This window comes from Bombus affinis, chromosome 3 (genome assembly GCF_024516045.1).
Source record: "Bombus affinis isolate iyBomAffi1 chromosome 3, iyBomAffi1.2, whole genome shotgun sequence".
Classification (NCBI taxonomy): Eukaryota; Metazoa; Arthropoda; class Insecta; order Hymenoptera; family Apidae; genus Bombus; species Bombus affinis.
This window is the reverse complement of record NC_066346.1, coordinates 12,655,736-12,667,900: the sequence shown is the minus strand read 5'-3', so window position 1 is coordinate 12,667,900 and position 12,165 is coordinate 12,655,736. Positions and strand designations below refer to the sequence as shown.

Here is a 12,165-nt window from a genome sequence, read left to right as displayed (position 1 = left end):
CCATTTAATGTTTCGTGTATTTCACTCAATAAATGGATCTCACGATTTTTAAAAATAATCAAGTTCAATTTGAATGCAAATTCAAGCGTTTCATATCACGCGAATTTGATTCAACTGATCGTACGATTTTTAATAACAATCGAGATCTATTTGAATGTAAATTCAAGCGTTTAGTATCTCATGAATTCGACTTAATCGATTGTACAATTTTCAATGACGATCGAATCGATATCGCGAAGCAGGACAAGAGAACTTGACGAGGTTGCGACAGCTGCCCCAGCTACGTAGCGATGAAGACGGGCCAAGCTGATACTGGGAGATGTGGGATCAGCTGCCGGAGCTGATACTGACGCAGATATTCAGTCACCTCGGTCATGGAGACCGTGCCAATGTTGCACACGTCTGTCGGCCATGGAACCGTGCACTTTCATCGCCAGTTCTTTGGCGTTCCATCACAGTCTTCATCGACCGTGATCTGCGTGGTGACTTCCCTTTGGCGGGAGAATTAGCCGTACGCAAACATTTGCGAAAAATAAAATATTTAATATCCATTCTCTTATACTACAGTCACATGATTCGTTAATGAAACGTGTGAAATTGAAATTTTGAGTTTTTTGAAGAATAATCGTCCGTGTTTAATCCTTTCAAAATTAACGAAACAATACATTTCAAATAATTAATGAGACTTTCAAAATGACCGTTAAATTGTCTTAATTCTTTTCGGAATCATTGACATCTTTTGCAACATAGGATTCTATCGTAAATGAGAAAGTATGTAATGCAAGGAGAAGAACGATTTCCTATGCGTATATTTTGCAAAAATAATCATTCAAATCCACAAAAATGGATCGTTGTGAATTTACAAAATTTCTATGAGAAATTACACATTGGTTATTTTGATCATTTTGGTAATTGCGTTAATTATAATATAAAATTAAATGAATTAATAAATTAAAAAATTCTATTCATTTTTTCAAATTTTAGTGTATTATAGGCTCTATTTATTATTATGTTGTTGTATTCATAATTAAGAGGAAAATCCACCTAGAAAGGGTTAAACAGAATTAAAAATACAGACAAAGATTATTTTTGATAAGACGATAACAATTTTTAGTTATATTTGCATATCCGACATTTTTTTTACCCTAAAAGGAATTGACAGCGGTACTAAAATCAGATGTACAGAAAAATACGATTACGAAATTTGTTTTATCGCATCTAATCTATCGAAATTCGATGATAATTACGTTTTACTTAGGCACAATATGGACAGCATATGCGAAGTTTAGAACTCGCCTGGTCACGACCGTATCTCTTGCCAAGAGAAGCTCGCATAACTCGTAATATTCAAGCTGAGGCAGGCGCTGACTTTCTTACGATTGTACGAGCCAAGAACGTCCAATTGAAGAAACTGATACTCACCGATTGGATCTTCATTTGTAAATGGGGAAATAGAAGCAAACTGTTGTATGCTCTTGCAAACTTTTTAGGGTAATTAATCAGCCTTGCATCTGAGAATTTAATCAGAAAGCTGCCGATTCTACTTCGTAGCTATAACTAATTCCAATTATGAAAAAGTCGATCTCTAATTGCGACAGAGACAGATACTAAAAATAAATCACCTACTAGGTATAAGAATTGTTTTTCTGCAGAAAACAAAGATTCAATGTCGCATCTTTCAAAAATGAAATATTATGGAACAAAAAGAATTTAAAAATTTCCAAAAGACCGTAATTACTTTCCTATTTATAGAAAGATTGTTTCTTCATTTCTTAGAAGCCTGACAGATTTTATTCTATAAAATCTACTCGAATTAATATAATTGTAAACTTCCGTAAGCAAACTGCAACATTCCATTCTTATTCTTAATTCCTTATTTGTTTTTATTGAATTTTTACTGTATTCGATGAGAGCTTAGGAGAGTAAAAAAGAACAGTTTTCTTGGACATAAATAATCCAATTTGTCTATGCACCGTGAAACGGTATATTTACCTACAAAAGATTAATTTACATAAATTTGAAACATACCTTTTTCACGCTCTAAGCTGGGTTTATTCATTATTTAAGTTCTGATGCACCATTGCCATGTTACACTAACCATTGCCATGGTTGCTCAACTTTTCTTAATCGATCCTCACTAACGTAATCAACATTTGCGTACGTAGCTGTCAGCACAATCTGGAAACGCTAAGCCTGCTGAATGCGACTCTAGGAGTGAGCGACGTGTTGCGACTTCTCGCAAGTGCTTCCAAAGGGTCGACCGAGCACCTGGCATATTTAGATCTTCGGGGTGCGTTTCGGGAATGGCAGGCGCCCCATAGCAATCCAAGGCATGTGAAGTAGCTCCATCGATCGACCTATGTCTTTGCAATTATTATTTTATTCAAAGGAATTGAAAGTTTCATAACAGAAATGATCCTTGTCGATTATTGTTTTTTCCAGAAAGTATAAAAAGATACTCTGATATCATTCATCTCTTCGAAATGAAATTTTCTTCGAACCCAGTTTCTTTCTAAGAAGTTAAGATAAAAGTTGCCTTGAGACATATTATTTTCTTAGTCTCAATTTAAAGTGATTAACACAGATATTTATTATATTACACAATTTCTGACAGTGCCACGTCAATTACATCGTAGTACTGTATTGAATGAAGTCATGAATTTTTATACCTTGTGAATAATATTTAAAAATATCATTATTTTCTTTATTGTTGTTATCAACTGTAATCACGTCGACGTGTTATTTTATAAGAAAAATTAATCGTGATATTCCGATAAAACAATATATATCTATACTATTATAAATTTATAAAATTTCCACGACAAACTTTAAGTGTTCTTTCCTTGTCACTCTGATAGTATTAAAAATGGCTAATCTCATTCTATTTCTAATAAGCTCCTATATCTCAGTATATCTCATTGTTATCAGAAAAATTCTAACAATTCGGCGATCTTATCTTTACCTTGATACATAAACATTGTCTTGAGTCATACTGTTACACTATTACTATTTTCGAAATGATTACAGAAAACATCAACTTTGACAAATATAATCTTCGTCATAAACCAAATTTTACAGATATCTGCGTCTGTTGGGCCGATTTCGTGCGTTGACGATACTCAGGCTCGATTATCCAGCTCTATCTGACCAAACTCTAAACGCATTGACCAATGCAGCACCAAGAGTGTTGAAGACATTGCATATATCAGTGAGAGATTCGGATTCCAGACATCACACGATCACTGACACAGCCTGGCACAATTTAGTGCTTGTATGCCCTGAGCTCACAGTGTCTTATACTATAGGTACAATATGATACAGAGTGACGTAAAAGTAATCATTGATTTCCTTCCGCCTACGTCGAGGCAATATCGAGCTGGTGCTTCACGGTTATTACGTTTTGTAATTTGCGAAGGCTTCCATTGTGCTTCGAGCAATTTAAAATCAAGTACAACTATGCTTGAGAAATTCAATTTAAAAATAGATGATTGCTTTTACGCCACTCTACCTAGCTATTGAAGTTTTCTTAAAACATTTCGTCGTCCATATTTTATATGCTTTTATTCGTATTAAGCGATTCTTATGATTTTCTGATACGATCGCGAAGAAAATTCCTAGAATTGATTTCTTTACATGAATGATCGATCAAGCAGCCAATATCAGATTTTTAAATTAATTCAATTAGCTATTATAGAAATTTCGACTTTGAAAATGTATTTTGTTAATGAGTTCCGCGTGAAAAGTAAATAAAATACAATAGAATCTTGATTATTTAAATTAATCACACGCTGTTCAGATAATGAAATCGCTATATGTTTTTAGCCGAGAGAAGATCATTTATCTCGAAATATTTTATAAACGTGAATATTGTATAAGAACAAAAGTTTTTTTTTAATTAAAAATCAAACAGTCTTTTATATTTATATTGTTATTCTTCTATCTTCCTTACAAGAGATCGTTCACGAATTTTCTGCTAATCAATTTTTTGATAATTGCTCGTTCCAGTAATAGATGTTCCGATAATAAATCGATAGTCTGTTGCATTACTAGAGAATGACGATTGATATGGTAAAAAGTAAAAATGAATTGAATATCAGATGTAAATAAAATATTAGAAAGCACAAAGATTTCTATAGCAAAACGATATTTAATGGAAAAGAATCGGTAAGATCGGCTCTGAAAAATAATTAAATGCTTAAATGATGTAGACACAAATCATGTTAAAAGAATCGCTCAATGTATCGACGAGAATGAGTGATCCTATGCATAATTTAGCTTGTTAAGTTTGATTTTCAGTTAACATATCCCATTACGAAGATATGTGCTACTTCCTGCTGCCCAGTGTGCCATTGGCTAGGTTTCAAATGTTCAGCGGTCACGTGTGGGATCAGAGTAGATCTCGCAATTTCAGAAGCACCGTCGGGCTGCTTATTACCCATTATACCAACACGCTCGGTATTATAAATTCTTCCAAATCCTACACGCTTTGAACACTGTCCACGAGACGTTTCCTCATGCGGATCTCGCATGGTCTATTTCTTGACGCGATAACTGTCGCAATAAAGCTCGCTGAATCTCGGTACTTTGGCCATTGTTCCCTTCCAATTGTGTAACTCTACACATTATTGAAACGAACCACTGTTTCTGTGTTTAATGGTTTGAAAATGTCAAAAGTATCGTTCAGCAGCTCTCTTATTAAAAATAGAACGATTACAACTAAATCGTGAATGTTTATGCATGTGTTGAAAATTTGAAGATGCAAAAGAGCGTATGACATATAAAATATATGAAAATGTAGATACAAGGTGGTTTATAAGGCTCAGTGATTATTTCCTTAATTATATTTGCAGAAATATGAATTTGCATAAACGTCCATAATTTAATTATATTTTATTAAATCGAATTAAATATCTACTAAATTAAATAAACGATTAAATTAAATATCTTAGTAAATTTCATTAAATTTTATTACTGCAATTTTTCAATCTGAATTAGGAAATTAAGGATTCCAGAAAAAAATTAATCGATTTTATATGATATTTGTTTGTTATAAGAATAATTACGATTAATGGTCGTATCGTTACAGCCGAAGTAATGTTACAACTCAGAAACAATCGTGAAATGCTCGACGATTTGCTGGTCTCCATGCTGATGCGTTGTAAACATCTAACGAGATTACAGTACGACGGTATAATAAGAAGTCTTGATACCCTGCGGGACATCTGTCAGCTTCAAGCTGAAAGCAAGACGCGTAAGAACCCAAACATTTATTCAATAGAATCAATCTCAATTTTAAAATCATATATTTTCATTTAAGAGTTAACACAGCATTAAAATATTATTCATCTTTAAAAAAAAAAATAAAATAGTTTTTCGTACGATCCACGTGAAGCCACGTAATGTTAATGCCCGAAATCGTGCCATATTGAACGACATAAACTACCATTACGATCACAAAATGATGGAACAAGGAGTAGATTTTCGTATCGAAGATCCAGCCTCGGTTTTGGTATTCTATTAAAATGTTAATTTCCCACCTGTCCACCGGTATCTGTCCCACTCATGTCTCTGATTATTATAGCCAAAAAATAAAACAATGCCTTCTATCTGCGATTCATTCTTTTTGTCCTTTTTGATTCTATTTTGATCTTTGGCATTTATTTCGATAGACATTTGTCGTTTGTTAAATATTTTTACAATACACATAAATTCCTTTTCATTACTAAATTTACCTTTCATTATTATGTAAAATAATATGTGCTACACTATTGAATCTTTCAATGTTGAAGGATTATTAATTATTAAATAATAACTGAAACAGAGAATCGAATAATAAACTTAAGCTGTTGTGAAATCATTCTTTTCGCTTTATTATTGTCGATACAAAATCATTGACAGTATTATCAGGTGAGTTAATTTAATAATAAATATGACATTGTGAAAGAGTCTGGCAGTAACAATTTATAGAAATATCTAGAAGCAGTCAATAATAATAAAAAATTCGTATTCGCTAGCATTATTCCAGAGCTTTCAATAAAGAGGATTTAGGAGAAATTGTCTCGTTGTTTGTACAACATGAATGATCGTAATCAACACATGTATAAAAAATATTTAAAAAACGTGTATAAAAAAGTACAAGTTTAAATCGATGTTAAATATATCACATAATTTCATGATGGTCTTTTTTTGTACAACTAATAATCGATGAGTAAGTCGTCGATTTTTAGTTGGATTATATTCTTATCGAACAACAGAGTATCTAATAGCTGAAGAATTTTTATTGTTTTTCGATTGATAAAAATCGATTGTTATATGATTTACTTCCGATCGATTAAACCAAGTGTTTCTTTTAAGTATGAATTCTACGAGTTCTACTATCGAAGAAGAAAATATTTTTCTTACAATCATCGTAAAATCGTACCTTGCATGATGTTAATCGAGGAGGCAAGAAAAAATATGACAAATCCATTTTAGCCGATTTTTAAATCGTGCTCGGTGGTTGAAAGGAAATATATTTTTCAAACACTTAGATATGTAACAAAAATACATATTTAACACTAAAACAAAATAAAATGAGATCTAGTGATGTGTAATATATCCTTTTGCAGTAGTCTTAAATTCGAAAATTGTTCTCCTGTAAAAAAAGAAAAAAAAAAGGATCTTTCATATTTTTCCCTGTGATCTTCGATTGACATACTTTACATCCACGATATAGCGCGATACTTTTGCTACTGCAACTAGATTAAAAACGGCTTGTTACACCTTAATACTAGCATCAAGGACGGCTTTATGGTTGCAGAGATTCCAAGTATTTGCTAACTCTGCACATTAAAAAACACACGTGTATGTATCTATAAAGAAAAGTTTCTAAGATTTTCTTAAGAGTAGCATCTCTTAAAAAGAGTAAAAATTTCTTAAGAAATACAAATATCATTCGTATCGTTATTTTCGTTGTTTCGAGAAAATTCGTCTTCATAATTTTTACATAAAAGAAGAGAACGCATATACATATACGTAAATTACATCGATAAGAAGAACCTACGATAAAAGCTGCCTTCTTTAAAAGCGATCGATTTCGATGCTAATCCGCTTGAGGTGAATGGTGACTATATCCTTAAGCGGTGGCCTGATTTCACGAGAGTTTTCTAAAAGTACCTCAAGGGTCATAAATTGCACAAGGGTTTCCCAGTATTAAACGATCGAGCTGTGTCAATCTGCTCGATGAGTAGAAATAAGAAACAACGGGAATACGATACATGTCGGCTATTATTATTGACAGAATACCTGACACAGTTTCAAAATTGAATTTAATATTTTAGGGATCGCAGATTTGTTTCCTGTACGCTTAGACGCTATCATATTGGATTCTTTTATTATTTATTGTCATGCACTGATTTTTATTTTCTATGAGTTCTTTTAAAGTTCCTTGTGAACTATGACTTTTCAACATCTAACGTAGTTTCTTTTCTTTTCTGTCTAATTAATACTGCAACCCCCATTCGTGTTATCTTGGAATTAAAATATTTCAATTTAAGACTGGGTCTATTAAAATCGATTTTGAACATTTAAACACCGTGTGTGTAAATATGTATGATACTTGTAGTAATTCAAGTAATACATATACTACGAGATTTTTACATCGTTGTACATTTATATACAATTTCGAGTTTAAAAACAATATACGAAAACATTTTCGATTTTATGTTTGAACAATGGCTTTTCTCACGTAAGCTGTTTGAGGAACATCTTCAAGACTCAATCTTGAATAACTGTAATTTCAAATTGCTGGCATTTAAACTAGAAAAAATACCATCTTTTTAACATCGTAAATACGGAATAAAAATGAGCCTTAAGTAAAGCTAAAATTCTCGAATAGGACACTTACGCATAACATTTATCGAGAAAGTCAAAGAGTCTTATTTTGCTCTACATTACGAAACACAAATGACGCAAATGAGGCAAATAATTTAAAATAAGATAACTAGAAAAACATTCAAATGCATCATAAATATCAGCAGATATTAAGTACCAATACCTAGTAGTCTTAATACTTATTGCTTTGCAATATATATAATTAGAATGACACTTTCGCCTTATAAAAGTTGTAGAAATAGTCCCAGTCTTACCTTGAGCACCGTATTCTTTCCAACAAAACCGGAAGCCCCTATTCTGTCTCAAACATGTTTCTCACATATCGAATAATCGTCTGGTCGGCTTCAACGACAGGATTTCATGTGAGTGTTCAGGACAGTCCTGGTGACGAAACCTTTACCACATCGAGGACAAACATACGGTCGTTCGCCGGTATGATAACGTTTATGCACGACCAACGTGGATCTCTGCGTGAAAGCTTTGCCACACTGATCGCAAGAATACTTTCTCTCGCCAGTGTGTGTGACATTATGAGTCCTGAGCAATGTTTCACAGGCGAAACACTTGCCACACACTTCGCAGGTATAAGGCTTTTCGCCGGTGTGCGATCGATTGTGAATTTCGAGGCCTTTTGCGGTTTTTAATTCTTTCCCGCAAAGAGCGCATAAATATCGGCGTCTTTCGTAATTTGGCATATCACCATGAGCTTTCACTTTGTGTTGCTTCAAGACCGATTTGTACTTGTAAACCTTCCCACAGACGTCGCATTTGTGCTCCGTGGTGTTCTGCGGACTGTCAGCTTCGAGCTTCTCTTGAATCAACGTTGTTGGATCGTAGTGGTACAAACGGTTGTGTTCCTTTAGGCTACGTTAATTTGAGAGATTGGGATTTTGTGAAATTTTCTACATGATAATCGAAAGATTGAGATTTTCTAACATTTTCTAATTTAATTAATTGAAAGATTAGGATTTTGCGAAATTCTTTTAATGATTTAAAGTATTGAGATATATGACGTGTTTCGTAATTCGAGAAGAGTTAGATTTGTTGAGAATTTGGCACAAGGGTCCTGAAGGGTACAAGAGAGAAACACGATAAGTCACATTTGTCTTTTCTAAAGTAATTTTAAAATTCAATAGATACATTATCAACTATAGTTTCAAATGCATATTTTTGCTATCTATCTATTTTTATATAATTTGCAAATATCGATTACCGTGAGATTAGCTATTCTTTTGGTTTTATATTAAACTTTTTCAGTTTATCATCTATAATTAAGATAAATATATTTCTCTTTTCTCGACTAATCATAATTAATTAATCATCAAGTGACTTGCAACATAAACTTGTCGTATCCTCTATGTGTAGCCTTTATATATTCTCGCCATAGCATTGCCTTCGCGTGACTATCAATTAAAATGATTGTATATTAGAATGAAGTCATAGGACAATATTATCATACCTGTACGCATCGTTGAACGTAGTACCACAAGCGTTACATTGTTGAAACTGCATAAAGTTATGCATAGTTGTGTGTGTCATCAAAGAATCCTTGTCTACGAAGTTCTCGCTACAGATTTCACAGGTGAACTTCATTTCTCGATGATGTCGTTTCGTATGTCTTTCCACATCAGTCGCATTCACCCCCATGAAACTGCATTCAGTGCAGGAAATCGTTTTAGGAGTGTGAGATTTTTTCACATGGGCGTTCAGCATAAACTGCTGCGGATATGTCTTCCCACACGTGACACATTTGAAGGGTCTATGGATACCGTGAACGATCCTCAGATGAGCTACTAATCTGGTTACGAAGTGGAATTTTTCTTGACAAAGGTCGCAGACTTTCTCGTTCCCCTCGAACCTGAAAGGTTTAGTTTAGAATCGAAATTGTCTCCGTGGGATCATTGAAAATCGTTCCATTTTCTAATTTATTCTTATTCATCAAGGAATTTTATCAAAATTGATGATCATTCAATTGTTATTTCTTTCCTCTTTACGTTTAAGGAAATTACTTAGAGGCCAATTTTGTAATAAGTCATCGGAAAAGATTCTTGTCTTTTAAATGGATTTTATTCGAATTTGTGTGTATGAACCTTTATTTCAATTTGAATTGCTTGCGTGTAGTCAAAATGATTGTGTGAAATTTATATATGTACGCGTAAGAACGTAAACTATTTTACTTAATCCTGATCATAAAAAATATCTAACAAAACTCACTTTTGTCCAGGATCGAGAAGAATATCCTCGTTCTTGATTCGGAAATCTTCGCAGCTGCTAAGCACGTCGTGATCGTTGTCCCAGTGGCTGGAATGAGGGAACCTTCATTGACAAAGCTACACATTTACAGAAAGCATCATGTATGGTTTCATAATTAGAATCAACACTGAAATTCATACATTAAAATACGAAGCTTCCGATGCTTTTGTAAATGCGCGTACCTAAATCCACCATCACCATCTCGTACAATTTTCAATAAAATACAAGATTCTATTCGTATCAATCATCATCCTTTTATTAAAAACGAACAAATTTCATTGGTAATAAAAAGAATTACGAACTCACACACGTATCTCTTTATTAGACGATCTCGTTCGCAATTAAGTTTCGAGCTGCGTAGTTTTCTCATGAATCTTTCGATGTTTCTTCAGGAAACTCGCAGAAACGAATCCCTTCCCACAATCCGCGCATTGATACGGTCTTTCCCCGGAATGGTACCTAAGATGTAATATCAAAGAAGTCCTCTGTGTAAACCTTCTTCCACACTGCGAGCAACCGTACGGTTTCTCCCCAGTGTGCACTCGCCGATGAACAGCGAGGTTTTCTTTGCTAGAGAACTGCTTGTCGCATAAATCGCATTTTACGATCTTCTCGTTAACGTGGCCCCGCCTATGCACCATCAACCTCCTCTTGGAAGACAACACTGCCCCGCATAGATCGCATAAATGCTTCATTTTCTCGTACAAACCGTGTCGTTGCTTCAAGTGCCTTTCCAAGAACAATTTTCGCGTGAAACCCTCCAGGCAAATTGTGCACACGTGCTTCTTTGTCACGTCATTTCTTAATTCTAACTGCGAGACATTCGCATGATGCGTTCTTAAGTGATTTGTCAGGTTCTTCTTGTAAGGGTATGACTTGCTACAGTGATCACATTTGTACAATTGCTTCCTAGTATGAACATTTATATGTTCTAAGTATTCTGTTCTCAGGAAGAAGCCTTTTTCACATTGTTCGCATTTAAAGGAATAGTCTTTGGTGTGTCTTCGACGATGGCTCTCGAGGTTTGACTTTTGGTTTGATCTATAGTCACATAAGTCGCAAGCAAATCTTTTGAAACCAGTGTGAATTAATTTGTGACGAGCTATGTTCATGGGACTTCTGAATGTTTTGCCGCACTCGTCACAGCTGAAGGCTCTGTCGATACCATGGAGGTTCTTCAGATGTTCTACCAGCTTCCTCATGTGACAGAAGCAGGCTCCACATTTGATGCATTCGTGAATTGCTCGAGAAATTGCTCTTCGCGATCTGAAACAGAAACAACGATGAAGTGCACGAAGTAATTTAGATAATGAAGGAATAAATGTGCAACTACGTGGAATTATTATGGTACTTATTTGTTTAGAATGAATGTTCTTCTGCGATGATTTTTGTTGTTCTTCGTTAAGTTTTACTATATACCTACCGATATTCGATGGTGTGCAATGACATTTTATGAGAATCTCGTACACGTTATACATATGAAAAATTGTTCATTTTGTAGAAATGAAATGTGAATATTATTTTAAGAAAATCAAATTTTAGTAAGTTGAAGTAGGAATTTATTAAAAGAAATAATAGACGATATGTATGCGTATCGTTTTTAAGTGTTTTATAACCAATTATTAAATGTACATAAAGTTTCATACACTTTCTGTTACAAAAGTTTTGTAACGTATAAATACATGTGATTAATATTCGTTTAATATTTAAGTCTCGGAGAATTATTCATTTTTTTCGTTGAAGATAATGTTTTTTTAATGTTGATTCTTTGTGGAACGTTTTCGCCTCAAAATTACAAAACTTTTTTACGTCTTAATTTTTCAATTTGATTTTTAAGTTATAGGTGATAAATATTCAAGATGATCTGAGGAACAGTATGGTTTTAATATGTAATTATAATAAACCCTTTCGTAACCAAATATTGTTTAAATCGTGGAAAAAGAACTTTTTCGTAATTATCCATAATACAAATAAATTTGCTCTGGTTTTTTTTCTTGTAAGGAAGACATAGTTATAATGTATACAAATTTACTATAAACA

General features: G+C 33.6%; 2 protein-coding genes across 2 annotated transcripts; one reads left to right on the top strand and one right to left on the bottom strand.

Annotated features, from left to right (window-relative positions):
• Positions 1-172: 172 nt before the first annotated feature.
• Positions 173-5,577, top strand: LOC126914810 (F-box only protein 39-like). The gene is made up of 7 exons (XM_050719235.1): positions 173-511; positions 1,259-1,491; positions 2,166-2,330; positions 3,079-3,305; positions 4,297-4,455; positions 5,087-5,251; positions 5,370-5,577. Exons 1-7 carry the CDS (start codon positions 320-322, stop codon positions 5,519-5,521), a joined length of 1,293 nt encoding a protein of 430 aa, XP_050575192.1. The 5' UTR covers positions 173-319; the 3' UTR covers positions 5,522-5,577.
• Positions 5,578-5,844: 267 nt separating this feature from the next.
• On the bottom strand, positions 5,845-10,359 carry LOC126914778 (gastrula zinc finger protein XlCGF62.1-like). The gene is made up of 4 exons (XM_050719191.1): positions 10,308-10,359; positions 10,087-10,173; positions 9,332-9,730; positions 5,845-8,736 (listed from the first exon to the last, which is right to left on the bottom strand). The coding sequence occupies exons 3-4, from the start codon at positions 9,583-9,585 to the stop codon at positions 8,217-8,219; spliced, it is 774 nt and encodes a 257-aa protein (XP_050575148.1). The 5' UTR covers positions 9,586-9,730; positions 10,087-10,173; positions 10,308-10,359; the 3' UTR covers positions 5,845-8,216.
• Positions 10,360-12,165: the final 1,806 nt, after the last annotated feature.

Bases quoted from the DNA above. Each gene is read 5' to 3' on its own strand.
- LOC126914810 (XM_050719235.1), top strand. From the start codon at position 320: ATGTGGGATCAGCTGCCGGAGCTGATACTGACGCAGATATTCAGTCAC. The intron at 3,306-4,296 runs GTACAATATGAT...TTTGATTTTCAG, and splicing joins CACAGTGTCTTATACTATAG to TTAACATATCCCATTACGAA. The intron at 5,252-5,369 runs GTAAGAACCCAA...AAAATAAAATAG, and splicing joins TCAAGCTGAAAGCAAGACGC to TTTTTCGTACGATCCACGTG.
- LOC126914778 (XM_050719191.1), bottom strand. From the start codon at position 9,585: ATGCTGAACGCCCATGTGAAAAAATCTCACACTCCTAAAACGATTTCC. The intron at 8,737-9,331 runs GTATGATAATAT...AAATTAACGTAG, and splicing joins ACGTTCAACGATGCGTACAG to CCTAAAGGAACACAACCGTT.